The sequence below is a fragment of the Sinocyclocheilus anshuiensis genome, unplaced genomic scaffold (assembly GCF_001515605.1).
Source record: "Sinocyclocheilus anshuiensis isolate Anshui unplaced genomic scaffold, SAMN03320099.WGS_v1.1 scaffold1099, whole genome shotgun sequence".
Lineage (NCBI taxonomy): Eukaryota > Metazoa > Chordata > Actinopteri > Cypriniformes > Cyprinidae > Sinocyclocheilus > Sinocyclocheilus anshuiensis.
The window spans coordinates 691,513-715,683 of NW_015546105.1; the positions used below are offsets into that span (position 1 = coordinate 691,513).

The 24,171-nt window shown below is 36.1% G+C and overlaps 1 protein-coding gene across 1 annotated transcript in view; it reads right to left on the bottom strand.

Moving 5' to 3' along the window:
- The window catches only part of LOC107700612 (ras-related protein R-Ras2), a 55,403-nt gene extending 36,138 nt beyond the window's left edge, over positions 1–19,265 (bottom strand). The window contains exon 1 of the mRNA XM_016502344.1: positions 18,684–19,265. Coding sequence (XP_016357830.1) covers positions 18,684–18,785 — 102 coding nt within the window. The 5' untranslated portion in view covers positions 18,786–19,265. The remainder of the gene's footprint in view (positions 1–18,683) is intronic.
- Between the last annotated feature and the right edge of the window lie 4,906 nt (positions 19,266–24,171).

Genomic DNA, 24,171 nt, shown 5'->3' on the forward strand with positions numbered 1-24,171 from the left:
GGTTTATTTTATTTTTTTTTTTTTTTTTTTTTTATTATATATATATATATATATTTTATTTTATTTTATACATAATCTTTTTATAAGTTTGTATTTTGTGCATATAAGAAAATTTATCCTGACATTTGTGATTATTTCAAGGCTATTCAATGACTAAATAAAAACTTATTTGACAAAAAAAAAAAAAGATGATATGTGCATAAACTACAATGGAAACACATTTACTAAATTAATCCCTAAATGTGCATCAAAAAAAGTTGTGACGTTCCTCAACATGTTATGTGAATTCACTAACAATTCGCTTAAGAGATCTGTCATCTATTGTTAATTTAAAGTGTGTTTTGTCTGCATGTTTTAAATTGCAAGTAATTTATTACTAAGTGAGAAAGCAATCCGATCCAACGGAACAACAAATTAGGCTATATCACAATTTATGATGGGTAATTACGTAAGTTCCGTGAAAAGCATTAGCTTTGTTGTTTTGCTAATACCTCAAAATGAACCTGTGAATATCTGTGGGTGAGCACGTTTTTGCATACATGCGTGACAGCTAAGTGGAATCCCGGAAAATAAACTTTGGAACTTTGACCAATGAGAGAACAGTTTACTCGCGCGTGACTTGTATTAACAAATTTGGTCCGTTTTGAAACTTTGCCGTGTGAAAGTGAACCGCACCAAAGCAACATTGTAATAATTTTAATCCCTGTTTCGGAACAAAGCAATCGATCTACAGGTGTGAAAGCACCCTTAATTTCATCATCTTAAAGTCGGCATGAAACGGAAGTCACGATTGTCTTTTCTTCTCTGCTGTGACGTATAAACGAGTGAAACGGCATCTGAAATGAGAGGGCGGCACTTGATTTCATCCTTCGGGAATTGATTGGATCGTTGGAAGTTGGGGCATTGCCAACAAAATGGAGGCAGATCTGAATGCCAGTTTGCAGTTAGTTGTGGGGGATTTCTCTCCACTGGATTCACCGCCGACACCCTAGCATGAATAAATGTTTTTTTTTTAAATTGAGGATAACGACGACGATCAACGGCACAAAACATGCCTAAACAGTGCGCGTGCGAGAGAGAGAGAGAGAGAGAGAGAGAGAGAGAGAGAGAGAGACTGCCTGAATGACTGAGTGCATCCAATGGAGGCAGATCTGAATGCCAGTTTGCAGTTAGTTGTGGGGGATTTCTCTCCACTGGATTCACCGCCAACACCCTAGCAGAGACTGCCTGAATGTGCATCCTCCATCAGGTTAAGTCATATTCATGAAAAAAATAATAATTAGTTTGCAATGTTCTAAGAGTAATGTTGTCGTAATATCCTAATATCTTTTCAATGTTTAAGGGTAATGTACTCCCTTATGACTGGTGTCAGTGCTATAAAGTGAAGCATCAGCTTCAGCTTTTCCCCCTGTCGTTTATTCCAAACGTCACTGATGTCACTGCAGCTGCTGGCAGTTCCAGATAGCTCCGCCCTTGCGCCATAGCTCCTGACCGGAAGAGTAGAGGAGTCCTTTTGAGGGGAGGGAGGTTAACGTTTTTGATTAAAGATTACGAGGGCACATGAATTTGAAAAAAATAATGACGTGCACGGATAAATTATTTATAATAAACACTACAGTATTCCATTAAAAAAGAAGAATTTTCAATTTTGATTTCATGGTGACTTTAAAGTAAGTAAAAATGTCTAATTGCACAAATGCTATTGCTTAATTACACAAAATACTGTAATTATATTCCATTACTCCTTTAATACATTTAATACATACATTAATAATATAATATTTGATATGAATATTCCTCATTTTGGCCACAATCCCATGGTGAAGTCAGTGTTACTACAGTGAATCCATGGTAAATGATGGCGGTCTAGAATGAAAAGCCTTCTGACTGCATCGTTGCGCACAGTGTTTCTCCTGTTTGTCATCCGGCTTTAAAAAACTAGTTTAAATCAGAGTCATTTGTTTTCTTCTCTGAATTTAAACGTTTCACACTGGATCTCACAGCACTGTTTAGTGTAGCGTGACCGAGACTCATCAGCGAGTAAACACACCTGCTCTAGTTCGAGCTCGCTGCTGTTTGAACTTTGAGCTGAACGGATAAATGGTTCGCGTGACGCGCTTCAAATGAGTAGCGTTGTTTCGTTCGTTCGCATAAGCATTATATCGAACATTTATTGAACTCTTGTTATCGCTTTATCGAGGAAAATTATATCACGATAATTATCGCTATTGTTTTATCGCCCAGCCCAAATCAAGAACAAAAAAATATTTAGTTCTTTCCATTGGTCCATTGTTCTTGGTTCTTTCCATTGGTTGTTGATTGGATGGAGGCAGCTCTGGATCTGAGCTTGCAGTTGATTGTAATTAAGGGGCGGAGTTTGTGGACAAAATGATAAGTCTGGCATGTGTCACCAGAGAAGTCTGTGGTTTCACTGTAATATATATCAAAAATGTATACATGAAATATAATGGATGAATCATCAGATCAATAACATGTATTTAGATAATAGGGTGAATTTTCATTTTATGCTGTCTTAAATATGTTGGAAAAGTCTTCTTTGTAAGTTCAGATGGTGGTCTGCATGCTATGCTACAGCTAAAGGTGATAATGGTGCATGCGGGGCTAGGCCTGAGGGGAGTGGGTGGCTTCTACTGGGCTAGACCAGGGGGACAGGGTGAGGTATGAATGCATGCATACTGAGGGCACATGAGGAATGCAGGGAAGGGGGGCTGATTCACCGGCCAGACTTCCGGGGGAAGGCGCCATGAGCTCAGTAACTCACAAAGCAGCTGAACTGTAACTTCATCAAAGCCCAGTATAAAGCCACTGACCCCGTGGCACGTGCCCTTTATGGAAAATCATCAGGGCAGGCAATGCCAAAAGGCTTAAACATTGCTCCACAGCACAATGAAATAAAGACGGAAAGAGAGTGGGCGGGGGGGTGTTTGAACAATTGTTTGTGATATCAGGTTGAGTGTGATATCAGGTCAGCACTTTTATAACGTCCCTCCTGTGTGTGACTGTTCCACACTTGCTGCCACAATAAAGACTTGCATTGTTACCCACCCAACTTCAGAGAGTAAATAACTCTTAATCCAGCTTGCAAAGATAGAGAACATTATTTACATAGAACAGTTTTTAAATGTTTCTGAAAGAAGTCTCTTAAGCTCACCAAGGCTGCAATTATTTGATCAAAAATGTAATATTGTGAAACATTATTACAATTTAAAATAACTAATATTTATTTATTTATTAATCACACTAATTAATCATTTCTAATTTAGTCATTAATTCAGATTTCAGTGTCACATGATCCATCAGAAAACTATATGCTGATTTGACGCTCAATAAATCATTTCTTATTATCATCAATGTAGGGCTGCGAAAAAAAAAATCACGAACAAAAAATTCCACACAAATGCTATAACTCAATAACAACTATTACTACTTTAATATCTTTAATACATGTCTACATTAATGATAATATAATAAAATTCCATATGGATATCCACATTTCTGCCACAATACCATGAAGCAGTTAGTGTTACTACAGTAAATCCATGGAAAAGCCTTCTAATGGGATTGTTCATGGCACAGTGTTTCTTGTGTTTGTCAGTCCTGTTGAGATCGTCAGCGCTGTTTCATCTGGCTTTAAACTAAATCACCGAGTCATTTGTGTTCTTTGCTGAGTTCAAGCGCTTCTCGCTGGATCTCACAGTGCTGGTCACGTGATCGAGACCGATCAGCGAGTAAACGCATCTGCTCGCGCCACGACGCCCTTTGAGCCAAGCTGATAAACGGTCTGTGTGGCGCCATTAATGCTGTTTCGATCTGCTTTTCACGCATAAACATTATATTGAACATTTATCGAACATGTGTTATCGTTCTATCAAGGGAAAATATACTGTGAATTTGTGATCATTATTTTTATCATTTTATCGCCCAGCCCTTATCAATGTTGAAAACAGTTATGCTGCTTAATATGTTATATGTGCAAATATTGTGATTAATTGATGAACAGAAAGTTCAAAAGCATTTATTTGTAATATAAACATTTTCTTTAATGTCTTTTAATGTGACATTGATGTTACAATGTCCCTCCTGAATTATATTATATTCTTTCTTACAAAAAAACGTTGGACTACTGACACAGCATCTGAAAATACAGCAATCTTGAATTGTGTTTAATGTAATTAATGTAATAACATTTTCAAATTTTGAATCAACTGACCGACGTACTTCGAAGCAAAAATATCATGTTTGTTGGTGAACAGACACAAATTCCAACTCTGATTAAAAAAAAATCAAGTATAATTGAATGTGAGATATGTAAATAAGCAGATAAACTTATGAAAATGTCTAGCAGATTCGCAGCAGACTGCTTGACGTGACAGATCTCATTTTATTCTCCTCGTTTTAACCTAATAAACGATTGGCGTAATAGAAATACAAACTTGTGACAGTCTCTATGGAAGAAAACAAACATACTTGCACAATTCAAAGAAAAGCAAGTGTTGTTTAACTTCAAAATGTACTAAACATGCAAACATACCATAGATTATATGTTTGTTACACAATGGAAATGTTGTTTTTTTGTTCTGTAGTAGAAAAGGTGTGGTATAATTTTTAGAGCACAGCATAAAACAGACAAGGTGTGAGCCACGATTCAGTCAATAGATGTTCATCCAGCAGTTAGCACACGTAAACAGGATACCTCAGAAGAACTCGAGCCACATAAAAGCCACAGAAGTTAACGAAAGAGGCAGTATGCGAGCAAGAGATGTGTGTGGGTGCCACTTAACAAACATCAGACAAACACAGACGCACAGCCTACATACCCTCCCCCTCTCGTGAAGTCACACTCCTCTCCTTCAAATACACACATACTCAAATCACATGTAACCAAAACTTACCACTTCTGCAAACTGCTACTCTAACCAATGCAGAGCTGTGTTTTCAGTAGCAACGCAAATTGGAAAAGAGTGCCTTCATTTAAATGAGGGCTGAAAAACATCCGAGAGGTGTATTATTAGATGAGTCGGGCTTGTGTAACCTACAATAGACGGGCAAGTAAATGAGGTACGCCGTGTGCTCCATTTCGGATGATGAGGTGTAGCCTCCTGAGACACTGCGATGAATTGGCCTGTCGCTGTGCTTTCTTAAAGAACCAGATAAGTCAGCACAGCAGTGGATAAGCTACAGCTGGGACGAAGCGTAACCCTTCTAAGAAGTTTACGCTTACAGCATCTGCCTAATGTGCTAGTTCAAATCAACGGACTTCTGCAAGGACTCAGATGGGAGGTTCATGGTGAGGCGTGCGGCCCTCCTTCTCGATTTAAACAAGGCAAAGTCCTCATGTAGAAGTTGCTGGCTCTGATCTGTTCGGGGAACTATTCCTTAAGAATAGTGCTAATTTTGTCAGCTATTTTCATTTTAGTCTTAGTCCTGGGCTAAAATGTCCTTGTTAGTTTTTATCATATTTAGTCAACCTTATCCTATTTAGTTTTAGTCAAGTTTTAGTCGACTAAAAGTCTCAACATTTTAGTCTAGTTTTAGTCGACTAAAAGTCTCAACATTTTAGTCTAGTTTTAGTCGAAGAAAACCTGAAGTATTTTAGTCTAGTTTCATTCAATGAAAACGTGACATTTTAGCAATAAGATTGTTATTAATTAACCGTACAGCAGTATTAATTTTGGCAGCCATTTTTAATTTAGTCTTAGTCTTACTCAAAAGTACATTTTAGTTATCATATTTAGACAAACTTGTCCGTTTTTGTTTATTCAATGAAATGTATGAGCATTTTAGTCAGGTTTTTTATGGCTGAATGACGCTTTCATTTAGATCGCTAAACTCTAGCTTGTTTGTTTTTCAGATCATCTGCGGCGGCGCTTCCGCAATGAGGAGCGAGCACGTGCGCATGGTTGCCAGATTGCTTAAAATAAGCAAAACACACCGGGTTTTATCTTTTTGAATACATTTTAGTCTTGTCTTATTTCGTCTATGAAATTGCATGTTGATATAGTCTTAGTTATCGTCTATTGACCTTATTGTCGTCTCTCGTCTTCGTCTTCGTCTCGTCTTATGCCCGGTTCAGACTACACGATTTTAGCCCGATTTTGCCACGATTTGCTTGACGTAGGGTGTCGTGGGGATTCGTAAACAATCGAGGGACTACCACGTAAGAAAAATGCTGGCAAACTATAGCGGAAGTGCTTCAGCAATGTTTACACTCTTGTTTTCGGAAGTCAGTCACTAGTTCCGCCTTCTCGATGACATCACGCACGTCGTTAAAGACGGCATGCGATGAATTGTCGGGAAGCAACGTGTAGTCTGACATGTTTCTTGTCCACGACATGACAAGATTTTAGGAGTCAAAATCGTGTAATCTGACACAGTGACTATCGTGACCGACAAAAATATCGTGTAGTCTGAACCCGGCATTAGTCATGGGAAAAAAGCTAGTCAACAAACATTTTTCGTCATAGTCTTCGTTAACGAAATTAACACTACTTAAGAGGTCATTGTCATATATTCTTATGACTTGATTTTTCCACCGAGGCCTACTTATTTAATATAATTATTCCCAAAACAGTCATATTTCATTCAAGACCCTTTTCCATCATCTCTCTCTGGCATTAAGAATTAAAGAGCATTTTTTTTGGTGCTTTGGTCCAATCCTCAAACACTGTTTTGTGGATTTTATTATCATGTTATATATCATTTAAAATATAATCAAGAGAAATATATAAATATAAATATATATATACTGTATATACACTGTATATACAGTATATATACATACACATTAGTCAGTAATTTTTTTAAATAATTTTATTCAGCAAGGATAGATTAAATTGATTAAAAGTGACGGTAAAGACTGTTACAATAAATTCTACCTCAAACAAATGCTGTTCTTTTGAACTTTCTATTTAAAGAATCCTGAAATTAAATTAAATTAAATACAATTTTTTGTGTAACCAAAATACTAATAATGCCCAGAAAAGAAAAAAAAAAAACTTGACATGTTTAAGTTTAAAACTTAACTTAACACCGTGACTCTTATTTTGAAATGTCTATACTATTGCAGGTTGATCCTTCAGATGAGAGATCAAATATGCATTCTTACAACCGTCTAAAACATATTATATAAAGGTCATAAAGTAGATATTGTCATAATTCATCAACTCGAGTTCATAAGCAATTGCTTGGCATAAATGTGCGCTATTCATTGATTGAGAATCACTTTGAAGCGCTGTTGCACGAGCCTGCAAGTGCAGCTCCTATCTCTTTGAATGAGGAAACATCAAACTCTCTAAAACTGTTCGCCAAGCTTACGATTAAATTTCATATTTGAAATCACCAATGAAATCTGACAACAACTGTCTCATAAATGTCATTTCCTTTGCTCAAATAGTGTTAAAAAAAGCTTATTATTCAGGCTAGACCAGCCAGTGCGCATGCGCAGTCCTAAGCGCACGTCTCACAACGCTGACTGTTTCTAAAGCAACCGGGACTTCTAACAGCAGCTGCAGTGACGCGATGACTTTACAGATTAGCGATTGGCTCTTTCACTCAGAAGGCGGGGCTTCCTTAGATAGAGCGGCCATATTGAGTGTTGCATTTTTCTTGACATGGGTCATCCAACATGTTGGGAAACAATAGCCCCTTTCACACATACAGACTACTGGTAAATTACCGTTAAGAGATCATGTGTGAGCAGGACCTTTTCAAAAATACCGGTAAATTCGTTCCGGCAATTTACCAGTATGAGAAGTTGTAACATTACCAGTAAAATATCAGTAATCTCATAGATATGTATATGTAGATGCCTCATTAGCGACTGTTCCTATGGGCCGCTATACATAAGCCGTCTGCCATTCACCATAATAATTAATGAATATTTGTAGATGACACAATCCTTACATATCTATGGTTCCACCCCTCTCTCGCATTCTCAGCTGTGAAAGGTTATCCCGTTTCATCAGGAATTTGGTGAATGACGTCAAGTTGACCATTGAAAGATGGCGGACACGTCCACGTGCTTGGAGCTGTCGAATGAGGCATCTACATATACATATCTATGGGTAATCCGCTCTGTGTGAAGTAGGGCTGTCAAAATGGCTGAAAAACTACATTCGAATTTTGTACTTAAATATTATCAAAATTCAAATTAAATTCGAATTTAAAATGCATAATTTCAGTTAGGGTGAAGAAAAGCTTTTGGATTCTCTCCTGAGGCTATAAGAGGGCGCACCGAGCAAAATATTACTAATGCACGTTTCTTCAAAGCATAAGGTAACATGACTATCTGTGAAAAAAGTGCATAATGTTTAAAATAATGTTTATGAACCAATTATAATTAATTAAGTTGCTTAAACAACTATAAACAAAACAGCATCATGTAGGCTATGTATGCATAGTTTAATACAAAGGGCCGAAAGCCAATCACACAGAGAACATTTTTCATTTAAAAACACAAGTTGCAGTGGAATGGGGAAAAAACCCTGCCATAAAGTCTCGAGGTAAGTTTTTTCAAAGTTGAACTTACATTAATTTTACATGGCTTTCTAAACATGCGGCTCTTTTGTGCGAGATGCGAGTGCAATGGTGATAGATGTCCCTCTAGAAAATGCGCGAAATATGCGTTCTGTGTGTATGGCTTGATTTCAGTTTTGACGTAAACAACATCTTCTCCGCATTGACTCCGCATCGTTCTCTTTTCCCGCAATATTTGTAATTAACAACGCAGCAACGCCGCGTCTAGTGGTTTCAACTGGATAGGCTAACAAAAACATTAAAATGCAATAACACTTACATCGTCATCGCATCTCGTGCGCCACTGATAAGGCTGCCTCCTTAACGCACACCTAAAATTCGAATGCAACGTTTTTGCATTCGAATGTGGATTTTTATTTTAAATTCGACAAATATTAGAAATTCTAATTTTTTTTGACAGCCCTAGTGTGAGCGCAGAATGAAGATTACCGGTATGAGCAAGTACACGTTCAGAGCGCGCTGATGTAAGACGTCTACTCTGGGCCAATCCAAAGCCGCTGAAATTCAAAATTCAACAGTCTGGGCCAATCATAACATTCTGACGCAGATGACGCATTTACTCCGTGCTGTGTAGTTCGGTTTCAAGTCGTCTAATACAATGTCTCTGGGCCAAAAGCAGCTGTATGAATGTGAACGTTTGACACAAAAATGAAAACATCCACAAAAACACTGACCGCGTATACCCCTCCATGTTTACAAACATAACACCGGGGAGCGCAGCCATTTAGAGGTCATTTCCCGTTAATGATGTCACAGAATTTAACGGTAATTTGAAACTGATGTGTGCATGGTGCTTTACCGGTAAAAAGACAGGATGTCGTTGCCTGTGTGAACAGCGTGTTTTTGTATTTACCAGTAATTTTACAGCAATTTACTGGTATTACTGTGTGAAAGGGGCTAATGAAAAAAGTACATGACATCAAATCCCCATCTTTAACTTAAAACCTGCAACGTCCTGTGAGGGTTTTAATCACAGACAGATGAAAACACAATCTCAGACTAACATACAAATTATAGAGATACTAGTTATTCACTCTATAACACAGTGCATCTCCCAGGCTTTTTACTAATAACCTTCAATCCACTAAAAAATGTAATGGCACATAATAACTAAGGAATATAGTGAAAGTGCAAATTTAATGCAAAAAGCAGACATGCTATAAACAGGAGGAAGAACACTACAGATAAAACAATGATCGTACGTGTTTTAAAAGAAGTCCCTTTGCTAGAGCACCATTTATAACCTTGTTTAAGCTAACAACACAGAACAGAACAGATTATCATACACTGTTAGCAATAAACAAAAGCAAGAATTAATAATAAACAAAGTACATCAAAAGTACATTTGTCTGCTTAATCTAGAAGATCCTTCACAAAATCAAGGCCATGAGGGGTATCTTGCTACAATGTTTTTATAATCACCTGAGCAATGTGAGCAATTAATAGGCCAACAAACCACAAAATGTCCCATCATTAGTGTGATACACTGGACAAGAAATTACATAGGGAAAAGAGAAAGAACATGTCACCAAAATGACGAATTTCCATAATGCGCTAACTAAAACAGTGCTCACAAGACAAACAAAAACAGGCCCATTACAAACTGACAATCACTCTGAGCTAAATGACATATGCTTACAACTAATATTATTTAGCTCACTGGCTGGCTTTAGCTGACAGCTACTCTTGAGAGTATTACATCAGACAAGAGGAAATTAACATAGGTGGAGTTTGCGGGGTGCCAGGGGACAGAGCCAAAACTGTTTATCACTGTGTGATTAAAGGGGTCATATGATGCGATTTCAAGTTTTCCTTTCTCTTTGGAGTGTTACAAGCTGATTGTGCATAGATATGATCCCTGAAGTTGCAAAGACTAAAGTCTAAGAATGATCTTTAAAAAAGCATCATATGACCCCTTTAAATCCAATGAAATGCATGATTTCTTATTTTTGTTGTGTGTAGCATGCTGTAGTCATGACTAAACTAACCTATGATTACATATCTTATAGGGCTGGGTAAAAAAATATCGATATCTCGATATTAATGGATTCTCATTTTTACAGAACAATATCGATTCTTAAATCCCAAGAAACGATTAGTCTAGCCTGTTTTCAGTTAATGGACGGAATAGAAGGGTACTTCCCATCCAGTAAATCGCAATAAGCATTGTGCTTTGGTACTTTTAATATGAAGCAAAGTCTCAGATTTCAAATTCTGTCCATTGTATTGCAGTATTTAAACAATAAATGCCATTTTGGCACTGTTTAATGTGAAGTGACAGATCGCTGTAGCGCTTCGATCAACAGACACGGCAGCGCGAGGCACACGTGAACTGATCGTCCTCTCCACATTAATACCAGTTTCAGCACAACATAAACATGACTAAACATCCAAAGGTAAGTTAAAAGAAAGAGTACAACTTACAATCCGTATCCTGTCTCAAGTAATCGCTCAATCAGTGTTTCAGCCGCACAAAGACGTCAATATAATGGCTTGTAAAGTATATAACGGCACGTAACGTCACATTTACCTCAGAAAAAACATATTCGACCATAAACTCATTAGTCAGATAGAAAAATAAACTGTAGAGAGGGGCATTTTGCTTAATATAGGCACCATATAACATATTCATTATATTTTTTACTGTTCTTCAATGTTTAATTTATCTTTGAATAAATCCATCAAGTTATTATGACAGCCACCATTTAAATGTTTATATTTCAAAAAAACGAATTGAAGTAGACATATTATTATGTAACTGTAACTTTATTATTGTAAAAACTTCATTAATTTTAACCTTCAATATTATAGTAATGTATACCAACTGACTCTCATGTATATTTTACAGCATTAGTTGAGAGACTTTTTTTCCTTGAGAAAATTTGGCATGTAGGCCTACTGTACCTGATATATATCCAAAATAATCGATATTGAATTGAATCGAATCGGTAATCGAATCAAATCGCAAGCTTGTGAATGAGAATCGAATCGAATCGTGAAATTTGTGTCAAAACCCAGCCCTAATATCTTATAACAAAATAGTCATAGTGCAACTCCTGATTCCATTCCCTCTGCCCAATAATTTCCCATCGCTCTCTACTCTGTCTAGCACAGAAACAAAAACCAAACCTTTCAATTAAACAAAACATCTTGCTGGACAAGTGTCTTTAACTAGGGCTTAGACTTAAAGGGGTCATAGGATGCCCATTTTCCACAAGTTGATATGATTCTTTAGGGCAGGGATGGGCAACTTTGATAGTGACGATAGTCATTTTTTCTCCTTTATACCAAGGGGCCAGATTACTAATCCACATCCACACACCTTTTACACCGTCTTACTCAATTTCCTTTTTATCAAAGGAAATTAAAGTATAACTAATGTCATTTGTTTTTAAAGATTGTATTAAGTATAAAACTTGTGCAGTTATGCTAATTCAGAAGGAAAACTTTGTTGTCAGTGGACAGAAATATTACCCCAACAAGCCAATGTAAACATCTCAATTGCATTGTCTGTAAATTTGCAACAAACAAATGTACTAAAGATTGTATTAAGTATAAAACTTGTGCAGTTATGCTAATTCAGAAGGAAAACTTTGTTGTCAGTGGACAGAAATATTACCCCGACAAGCCAATGTTAACATCTCAATTGCATTGTCTGTATATTTGCAACAAACAAATATACAGAGGTCCTTTTTTTATTAGTAGCCTACAGAACATTCTCAAAACAACCTAAAAGGACAGTTAAAATTAATTTTTTAAAAAAAATAGTTATTCTAAATGGTACCATAAAATAACCTGGTATCTGCAGGATTTTTAAAATCAAATTTAAGACCTTTAAAGACCTTTTTAAGATCTGCACTTCACATTTCAGCCTTTAAACGATTTTTTAAGAAAAGGGTTGAGTCAAAAGTATCAATTATTATATTAATTTAAACAATTATTATCAATTCATTATTATATTAAATAACATATAAATATATCTTAGTGTCTTCATTGTTTAGATTTTTATAATGCATTAGCTTTTTGTCGATCCACTGGTTCACATTTAAAAATATGTAGCAAAATAGCAGATGGGCTTATTGAAAAAGCAAATTCGTTCTCTGCCAGCAGGTTTCACTTTCGGAACTGCGTTAGTTTTTCATTTATTATTTGCTAAAGTTAGCGAATGTTTACAGAGTTCACGTAGGTCCTACTGCGCTGAAATTAATAGGGGAGCGGATGAAAACTAGCGACCTCTCCTGGTTGGAGATAGTATTAACATCATAAACTGAAAGCAATCTTTACGTGACTTGCTTTTCAAATGTTTTAAAATTGATCATCCGAGTCTAATATGATCCAGCGGGCCATACTAAAAGACACTGCGGGCCGTATACGGCCCACAGGCCGCCAGTTGCCATCCCTGCTTTAGGGTCTTAATGAAAAGTCTGTAACATAGTTTGGTTAAAATGACCCCTTTAAGACTACCTTTCAAAAGTTTGTTTTTTTTAAAGAAGTCTCTTGCTTATCAAGCCTGCATTTATTTGATTGAACATATGAAAAAAAAACAATCATATTCTGAAATATTATTACAATTTTAAATATTAATTTTCTATTTCAATATATTTTAAAATGTAATTTATTCCTGTGATGGCAAAGTTGAAGTTTCAGCATCCATTCCTCCAGTCTTTAATGTCTGTGTCACAAGATACTTCAGAAATTAATTATTCTAATATGCTAATTTGGGGCTAAAGGAACATTTCTTTTTATTTTCAGTGTTGAAAATTTTTTTGTGCTGCTTAAAACCGGATACGGGTCCAAAATGGCGTTAAAAATGTTTATGCTTCATTTACATAGCCTTCCTTATATGGTATCAGCCCATATATGGGTTCATTTGAAAGCATCAAACAAAGTAAATTGCAGAGAGTTGGGCCTAATAGAACCTGAATTACAGATTTTCACAAAAATAATTACTTTTAAATCACCAAAAGCGCCTATGTTTTTTTTGTGTTTATAGTAATATTTGAAAAGTATATAATGTTATTTATAAAGAATTACACTCATATTTTGTAGTTCAAAGGGTTTTCTTTACAATGAAACCTTTTTTTTTCATTTCCTCCATTGTATGTGTGCAGGGTAAACATTTGAATTTGAGTATGTTAAATTTAGGCGAAAATACCAAAAAACGCCCTGAGCTTAAGTGGTTTTAATATTTTTGTGGAAACCGTGATAATTTTGTTAAGGTTTATTTAATGAATAGACATTTCAAAAGAACAGCATTTATTTGAAATTTAAAACTTTTTGTAACATTCTAAATATTTGTACTGTTATTTTTGATCAATTTATTGCATCCTTGATTAACAATATTAATTTTTCAAAAAAAAAAAAAAAAACTGACCCTAAACTTTTCAATGGTAGAGTAGTTATGTAAAAGTACTTGTAAAATGTGGAGGTCCTTCCTATTCAGATAGAGAAGGAGGATCTTCTTTTAAGCCACATGCTTGGGAAAACAGTACTGTTTTAATCAGTACAGTGTGTGTTTACTGTTTATCAGTACAGCAGTGTGAGAAATCAACAGGTGAGTCTGCAGGAAGAAAACAACATCTCTACTCTCACGTTACCTGCTTCACACAGCCTCCCACACACAGTCTCTCACACTTACTACTGTCAAACCCATTGTGAAAATGCAGTGATTTGTTTAAAGGTAAAGTTTACATTAAAAAAATTATTTCCACAAACATGCAATTCTTTATTTCACAGATAGTCTTCCCCTCAACTAGAGCAGTGGTTTGAGGTAAAATGCGGGCGCAAAAAATGCAGTTACAAGTTGTGTGTAATTCAAACTATTTATATAACTCCCCACCAATCGGCATTAACAACAGTTTCTATTCAGTTTGCATACATGTACTGTTCTCCTTCCACTCTCTTCTGAATTCTTCCCTCACACAAACGTGTTCTCTTCTTTAAAGCTCCAAGTGATGGGTTGCCAGATATTTAAAAAAAATACAACCTGGTCTAACCTGGTCTACAGTTACTGTGTTTTGGGTAAGCAAAAACAAGCCCCTATACATTGCTATATAATAAGCAGAAATGGCAAAACTGTATCAGAAAAACAAATATAAGAGAACTGATATTACCAATATCCTACAAAAGTATAAGGCAGGAAACAATTTTTTAATAAAATAGTTAAATGGAAAATTTCAATAGAAAATATTTGATGCTCAGGAAATATTTCTTATTATTATCGTGTTGAAAACACTGCTTAATATTTTTTTGTGGAAACCGTGGTAAATTTTTATTCTTTTATGAACAGAAAGTTCAGAATAACAGCATTTATTTAAAACAGAAATGTTTGGTAACAATGTTACTGTCACTTATGATCAATTGTCTTTGCTAAATAAAACTATTCATTTCTTTTCAAAAATTCATACTCACCATATTTTAATCTATATATCAGATTATAGCTCCATACAGCATTTATCCAAAATGATTTTACATATTAGCAATCAAAACTGTCTACCATGCACCTCTAAAATTGTCAGAAGATTGTTGTTTCTGCTTTCTCTCAGCATAGTGTAGGCCTTGTTTGAAGCTAAAACATTCACATACGTAACCACTGAGTTCTGACCATGCTGCAATCATAAGGAAGTGGTCCTGCAGGGAGTCCGTTCTCCCAGAAATGAGAGAGCCAGCGATAAGAGCTAATATTAGCTAACATGTGATCATGCCTTCAACAGCGCCATGCTACACTTAGTGTACTCTGAGACCGTCTGAAGCCATAAAAAGGTCAGTGAGGCCTACAACAATTTCACTTTCACACCTTTGCTAATGAGGAACAGCCGTTACTCACAAGAAGCTCAGCTGACGACACTCTAGGACACAAGGCAAAAAGCAATGATTTTCTTGCAGCTTTAATAATCGCATAAATTACATTAACTCTCCATTTTTAAAAGTTAAAAAATGAAAAATAAAGACAAAATTAATCTTGATTAGTAAATATGTTAATTAACATTATTATTAATCATGAAATTATCATTTGTTTATTTAATTAATATCTATGACACATGGTTAAAATAGCCATAAAACGAAAAATAATGACAAAAATCATCTTGATTTTATTAACAAAAACGTAATCTGTTACTATATAATACCTGTATGAAACTACATGAAAGGCCATACTTGCGCTACACAGCTTGGGTTGCATCACAATGACGTAAACAAATCCATTTTGGTCTGAGTCACATGCCTGACTGGTGCTGATCATGGCTCATGTCATGACGCTAGCTTGAGATCAACCAGCCTGCTTTTGTAGTGAAGTCAATGTTGTGGCACCATGTGTAGCAGTCAAGCAAAGTAATGCATCACTGCAGTATCTTCAACCAAATTTTGACAGCAATCAATTATGTTTCCGGACAGCGTAACTAATGTAGAATGTCACGCGTGCACCTAACACACTGTCGCAGAGCGGTGCGAGTCAGGAGGCAGCGCATACTTTCCCATACACATCCAGGGGGTCTTTAGAGACCAAACAGGAGTGGAGGGACTTCCTCTTTCAGATGCCGGATTCCGGCTTCTCCATGGTCATTAACCCAACATGACTCAGATGAAACCTCCCTGAGTAACACACATCTGAATGGGAAAGCCTGGAGTCAGAAAACAGCTGGGCTGTGCTTTCTCACTGGCAAAGACTTCTAGAAACACTCCAACAGGAAGGCTCTTACATGGTTTTCTTTGGACTACTCTGGTTTTCACACATTTAGCACCAGTGAAAATCAACACTTTCATCCTACATCCCTATTAAACTGTGTTTCAGCATAATACACACACTTAAAAACAGCTGATTTGATTTCCTTTCTCTGCATGCTAAAGTGTGTTTGGTTAATGCATAATTGTAGTCTGATTTTCATTACTATCTGAAGGTGTTTTATTCAGCCCATTTGCTAGTAACAGATCATGACGTCAACAAATGTAGATTATTGAGCTCAAATGCGGCACTGCCAGCAGCAGTTAAGCATTAGTAAAAATCACAAGGGTAGAAGGTGATCGAGCATATTAATGCACTTTAATTCCTCTCTTGCTCATGCTTGCAAAAATATGGACAAAGAAAGCTATATTTCAGCAAGTCTATGATTAATTAAACTGGTTTATGGGGAGGAGACTGTGGCTGAAAGACAGCAATCTGGCATGAATGTAAGGAAGATACAACACTACTATGATAAAGAAAAGCAATTAAAGAGAAAATGTCTGTTCTGATATAGATCTGCTGCTTTAATCAGATCAGACTGATTCAGTAGAAACATCAGTTGTATATCGCTGCTCTTAAATCCAACAAATACACTTTTAATATCGTCACAGTTCACACTATAAATTAATTACTGTAAACCTTGTTACACACTCACCCTAACATTCATCATTGGTTTTCTTCAGCAAGAAAAAATAGTTAGGCTTGAATGTGTACACCTAAAAGATAAGAAACTCTGCTTTCCTATTAAACGTTCATCACAAAAACAAATCGGCTTCCTCAGGCATGTAACTACATTTTCTTGAATTACACCCCAAATATCTCATCGACATGTTGCCGGTCACGCCAAGTTATTTAGCACACCCTACCCTGTAATCTGCTGCAATGTAGCTGCCTGGCTAGAAGTTTATTAGGACAAACTATGAGAGATGAGACAACTTTACGAGAGACAGATTTAGACTGTGTCTCAAACCCTAGTCAGTTGTCTACCTACAGTAGACACCATTTTGGGGCATCATAGGCACATAAGTCACCTAAAATAAAATGATTTATTGTTTTCTTGTCTTATTGTAACAACAGATTCTTGAGTACTGGGACAAAACAAACTACAAAACTAAATAAGATTAAAGTTAATGCATCACAATTATTTTTAAATGCATACTTCTTCAATTTTCTTACAGAATACATGTTTTTTTTTTCTTGAGTGTTTTCAAGAGTGTCAAATACAAAAATAATATTTATCATAAACATTGACAAATTTAGCATTCACGTCACTGAATTAATTAACTGAGACAACAAGATGGGTTCAGATTGATATTCAGCTCCAACTATTGAGCCAGACAGAAAATGTTACAGTGTTGTTTACAGCTTATGATATTTACAAAACAATCATATCTTGCATATCACATTAAATGCAGTAGCCATTTTGTTTTTCTTATGTTGCTAACTACTAACATGACTTACTTAAACTTTGAGAAAATCCTAAACAATTTCTTTATTATTTTATCAGTGGAGTTAATATATTGTAATTGAACAAAGAAAACGTAAGCATAATTAATTAAATATATATATACGTATATTAAAAACACAACCTTTTCCTTCTACCAAGACATAGCAGTAAAATTACATATTTTATATGTTTATTTTCTTTAAGTTGAAATTATTTCTATCGGTACATGAAGTACTGATTAATGGTCTGAGAACAAGTGGTTTTAGGGTAGCGAGTAATAACGTAATATCATAGATGAAAATACATTTAAAACCAAAACAAATGATACATCTGTGTTATGAACATTCTATTTACCATTTCTGGTTAATTGTGACGTGCAAATGTTGCCATTTTGAAAACTAAGCAGGTAAAGTTGTGATACATGTTTTGTCCCATGTCTCAAGAATGAGTGTAACAATAACTGAGCCTTACTGCAGTTTTCACTACAATAACCTGGTATTAACCACCCATTTCATCAACAATTAAAATGACATAATGATTCTGAAAACTTCTGACACTAGAAATGTCATTTTTATTAACACAGATTTGGCAGAAAAAAAAACAATAGCTAGCAGAAACACGGTACTTTTGTGTATCTCAGTCTAATATGCAACAGTTTACGAAAGTGTTTCTCATGCCTATGAACTACATACAGCACTTTCGCTACAGAGTTTTAACTCTCACTGCATGCATGAACTCCTACATTTCTCCAGATATGTTTATTTTTACGTTTAGGCAGTAATTTTCTTGAATATAGGCGGAGAGTTAAAGTGACGCAGGCCTCGCTCGGATTCCTGAACCCCCTTTTCCGCTTATGGGGTCCCCATTTCTGTGAGCAAGGTCCACCCATATCTCCTAAACACCCTCACATCTTTTTAAAGGGCCGAAAAGCACACAGCATTCCGCCATCTATCCGCTTACCTGGATAAACTGAATGGTTAATGCTGATTTTCCGACGCCACCACCTCCGACGACCACCAGGCGATATTTCTCCTGCACTGAGCCGTCCTTCCAGCCAGCCATCGGGGACACACTGCTGCTCTCGCTCCGCTGTCTAAACACACGCACACCGAGCCACTTTACTCTGTGACAGGCCTTCAGATGGAGAAATGCAGCGGAAAAAAATGCGATGCGGCGTTTAGGCGATGTGTGAACTCAGTGGTAATCCGTACGAGAGGAAAAAAGTGCGACCACAGTCTGTGGGAAATGCATTCACTGCTGCCTCAAGTCCATACGCCCTCGCCTAAATCGCTACCAGGCACTGACTGGACTGCCTGTGCTGCAAGATGAGGGGAAGATAGGGCTAATCAGTTCAACCAGTTCACGCAGCAGACGCTAGGGGGCGTCCACTGCTCTTCCCGCCAGTATGCGTTGGTGTGGAACTCATTGTGTGAGTGTATTATTGATCTCAATTACTAAATATCCAAAATTGTGTAGTAAAAGTTTAAGTACGCCACTGAGAAGCCCATCCCTGCTGAAAAAAAAACAGCTAAAATCAGCCTAAGCTGAATTAAGCTGGAAGTAGCTGGTCTCCCAGCCTGACTAAGCTGGTTTTAGCTGGCTGGCCAACTTGTCTCCCAGCCTGACCAGCTAAAGAAATGGCCAAAGCCCCTCTAAAACCAGCCTGCTGACCAGCTATGACCAGGCTGGACAACCAGCTAAAACCAGCCAACCAGCTTAGGCTGGTTTTAGCGGTGTTTTTTTTTTTTTTTGCAGGAATGTTGTCCCCCTCAGTGTCTATGGTGGTCCTGGGCTATCTTATGGTCATTCACTGTTTAATGTCAAACTGAAAAGTACCTAAAACCCCTCTAAAACGAGCCAAGGCTTGGAGACAAGTTAAGACCAGCAAACCATCTTAGGCTGGTTTGCTAAATGAAAATGTACACTTGAATCCTCTCAATTAGTTCTCAACCAGGGCACTGGGGCTTAGCACAATTCCAATGGTCTGCAATATGGCTTAAAATTATTTAAAATAAGGCAAAATATGCTTTAAAGTCGTCAATCTTTTTGGATCTGACAGCATCCAAAATGTTATGGTGTTGCTACAGTGAAAAGTGCCTGGTCCTCACAATGAAGTTCAGTGGCAGTAAAGTTATGATGTGTAAGTGCTGAACATGTGAAGGAGTTGTTCTTTATTATCAGTGTTGTCATGAATTCACACAAAACTGAGTGATGTAATGCAAAAACTTGAAACAGATGATGCCACCCCCTCCACATTCCCTGCATTGTTGGCCATTTTTTCAACATGGCAATGTCTATATACATTCTCTTGAGTACCTGTGGGGATTCTGTAGAGACGAGATGAGCAACACTCCCCATTAAAGACTGCGGGGCTGCATTTCTCAAAAGCATCATGAGATAAGTTGATTGTAGAGACCATTGGTGGCAATGGATCTGTAGTAGGTCTATTCTGTATATTATCCATTGTAATGTTGAAAATGAATGATCTCACTGTATGTTTACTCTTTTTTACTGTATGGGTTATTTGTTTCTTGATCACTTTACTCTCATGAGTTGTCAAATATAATTTTAGATTGTGGGAAACTTATTAAAATGATTTCATCTGTCTATGGAAATCTGAAGTGGACAACCAACAACACAGCACCTGTGTATGTGATAAATATAACAATTAAGGCCCTTTTCCACCCACTTGAATGTGCAGGGTTTATAATGGAGCTGTTTATTTCCACAGCTGCAGAAGAGTGACCCGGACACTTACTGAGGCTCAGTCTATCTTAACACAATGACCCATCCTAATAAAGCCCCGAAGTCCTCTACATGTCATGACTTGGCAGTATGACCTCTGGAGGTCTTCACAAAGAGGGCCTGTGAATCAACAGAGGAAGAATTTTTACAACATGAGGAAGCATCAGCTGTGCAATGTAAATCCTGTAAATACTATACCACTGAACTCCAGAAATGCCATTGTTAAAGGATACTGTGGTTTGCATACTCTTTTTTTTTTTCACACGCAATGGCTTGCATACTCTTTTTAACAGTAGCTCATACACAAACCGTGGAAAGATATTATTTTGAGTAGCAGAATTAATCAATCCCCTTTGACTCTTTCTCTCGGCCCAGAGGAATTTGAGGAATTTCATTTAACTCGTAATCCAGAACTTCCAAGATTCACATGGTCCCACTGCAGTCGCTGGGAGGAAAGCAACAACAGGAGTTCTTTCCACCTCCCACAGTCCTGGAAACAGAAAAGATAACGAGTGTACATGTTGCATAAAACATCTGAAAATTATTCTCTCAAGACATGTCAGTCTTATCTACAGAATGAACCCTTTATTCAGTGTACCAGAGATAATCAGTTATACTGCTTTTATTAGGAGTCTAATAGCACATAACATATCTGGATGTTGTCTGTTCACCTCACCAGCTTTTGCCAGCCTTACCTCTCTTATTTGAAACAACTTGATCCCATATACAAAACTGTTCAAATGCTTGGGGTCAGTAAGATTTTTTAATGTTTTTTTCTCTCTTATGTTCACCAAGGCTGCAAAAAAATACAGTAAAAACAGTAAGTATTGTGAAATATTATTACTATTTTAAAATACATTTTCTATAGTTTTCTATTTCAATAAATATTAAATGTAATTTGTTACTGTGATGGTAAATACTCCATATCTTCAGTGTCACATGATTCTTCAGAAATCATTTTAATATGCAGTTTTGGTGCTCAGGAAACAGTTATTATTATTAATGATCAAGACGGTTGTGATGCTTCATATTTTTGTTGAAATCGTGATTTTTTTTCGGGATTCTTTGATAGAGTTTAAAAAAGCAGCATTTCAGAAATCATTTGTCACATTACAAATGTCTGTCACTTTTGATTTAATGCATTCTTGTTCAATAAAACTATCAAATAAAATAAAAACACTGACCCCAAACATTTAAACAGTAGTATACAGTACATTAAAGCAGTATCACACAACTAAGAGTGTGTTATGGCCATTTAGCAGTACGGCCCTCTCTTGCAAGTGTGATTGCTTTTACAGTTTATAAAATATCATGCAAGATGAAAATCAATACAAAATGACACAAGTAAATGAAAGGAACAAAAACATCTTAATGCAAAAGTCTAAACTCTCACACCATGACTCACATTGCAGGAACAATTTCATTATTACTATACATGTATGATTAATTAGTCACCTACTGTGGTTGTAATATCAAAACAGAAACTGTAGCTATAGCTTTGTCATTTTGTGATTCACCACTCATTTAGTCACTAATGACAAATGAGGCTAAGCGCAATCACTGCCAGATTTTTTTATTTATTTATTTTTTTAATTGAACAGAACACAAATTAACAGCAACAACCTGACATAGTAACACAGCAGCATTTTCAAAGGGCAATAATATTATAACAAATTTAAAACAATTATACCTACTTTTAAGATTTGTCAGAATACTGATCAGTTTCAATGCAATGCTCACAAGAAAATGTGTGACTAATGATACAAAAAGTATTTTAACTGAATAGCAAGTAAAATGGAAGGCTTGAGACTATCGTCTCTTCTGAAGTAAACTGCTATGCAAACAGGGTTTGCAGTTTTGAAAGAACTTTAATCCTATTCTTAAAAATGACATTTAAAGTGTGAAAATCCCCCTAGAGCGTAGGGGGCAGCTTCTGTTTTACAATCAAATAGTCTACCTTTTACTGATGTGATGAACATGTCACAAATTAACAGCAACAACCTGACATAGTAACACAGCATTTTCAAAGGGCAATAATATTATAAAAAATTTAAAACAATTATACCTACTTTTAAGATTTGTCAGAATACTGATCAGTTTCAATGCAATGCTCACAAGAAAATGTGTGACTAATGATACAAAAAGTATTTTAACTGAATAGCAAGTAAAATGGAAGGCTTGAGACTATCGTCTCTTCTGAAGTAAACTGCTATGCAAACAGGGTTTGCAGTTTTGAAAGAACTTTAATCCTATTCTTAAAAATGACATTTAAAGTGTGAAAATCCCCCTAGAGCGTAGGGGGCAGCTTCTGTTTTACAATCAAATAGTCTACCTTTTACTGATGTGATGAACATGTTCAAATGTGTGTCTCATGAGAACTAAAGGAGCTGACAAGTTGCAATATAGATCAAAGTCTCTTTCTGAAATTGCATTATTCAGAAAAAAAAGCTGTAATGAGCTCCAAATTTGTGTCATCGCCAGATGGAGAGTCTTGAGTGCTTCAATTACGAGTTTTGCTCAGGAGGATTAGAAGAACAGTAACGTGTTCAGTTGTTGCACAATATTTGAAGTGGGGTCTTCATGACATATGTGAAAACCTTATGAAAAGGTTCATTATGAGCCGATCTTCTCTATTATTAGTCTTTGCTTAGAACGTCATTACCTCATTTTTTTTACTGCCTTTTATTTGATTACATTTATAATATATATAACACTATTCAAGTTCAGCTCATAAAACTCCATTAATGTAATTTTTATACAAGTAATGTTCCTCGTTATAAAAGCCTAATGGAATTAAATGCCGGACTTACAGTACATATAGTCACATCAGCACTTTTCACACCCATCTCCAACACTCTACATGAAACTGGAAGCTACTTAAATCTAATGTATCATTTACATCAAAAAATGCTTCCACTGCACTTTAACAGACAATGACTGGTGACCAGGTACAATGCATACACTACCTTATTTTTTTTTGTGTGAAAGTAATACTTTCACTCAGCAAGGATACATAAAATTGATCAAAAGTGATAAAGACATTTATAATGTCACAAAAATTTCTATTTCATATAAATGCTGTTCTTTTTACTTTCTATTCATCAGTCTTGAAAAAAATACATAAGTTCCCCCAAAATATTAAGCAGCACAACTATTTTTAACATTGATGTTCATAAGAAATGTTTCTTGAGCACCAAGTCAGCCAATTAGATTCTATGACACTGAAGACCGTAATAATGGCTGCTGAAAATTCAGCTTTGCCATCACAGAAATAAATTACATTTTAAAATATATAAAAATAAAAGTTATTTTAAATTTATAATAATACTTATTATACATACTATATTATTGCTTTTACCACACTTTAAACCGTAGTGTATATTCACTTAAAAACTAATGTGCCTCCTTACTGTATACTCCGGGCGAAGCCACAATCTTGACGCCTTTGTCCTTAATATTATTATACACTACGTAGACATGAAAGTTATGACTGACCACAAGTCTTATGAGCCTAAGTTATCTAAGAGGCAGGAGACCATAACAAAATTCTCAAAATTCCAGAAGTTTTTTTCAAGAGAACACATCCTTTGTTGTGTCGACTGTGGATAGAGGGCAGGACTATTCTTAACTACTTACAAGCGATCCAATTCATAAAAAAGAGCCGCTGTAACACCATTCGTTAACAAGAGAATACAAAGGCTTG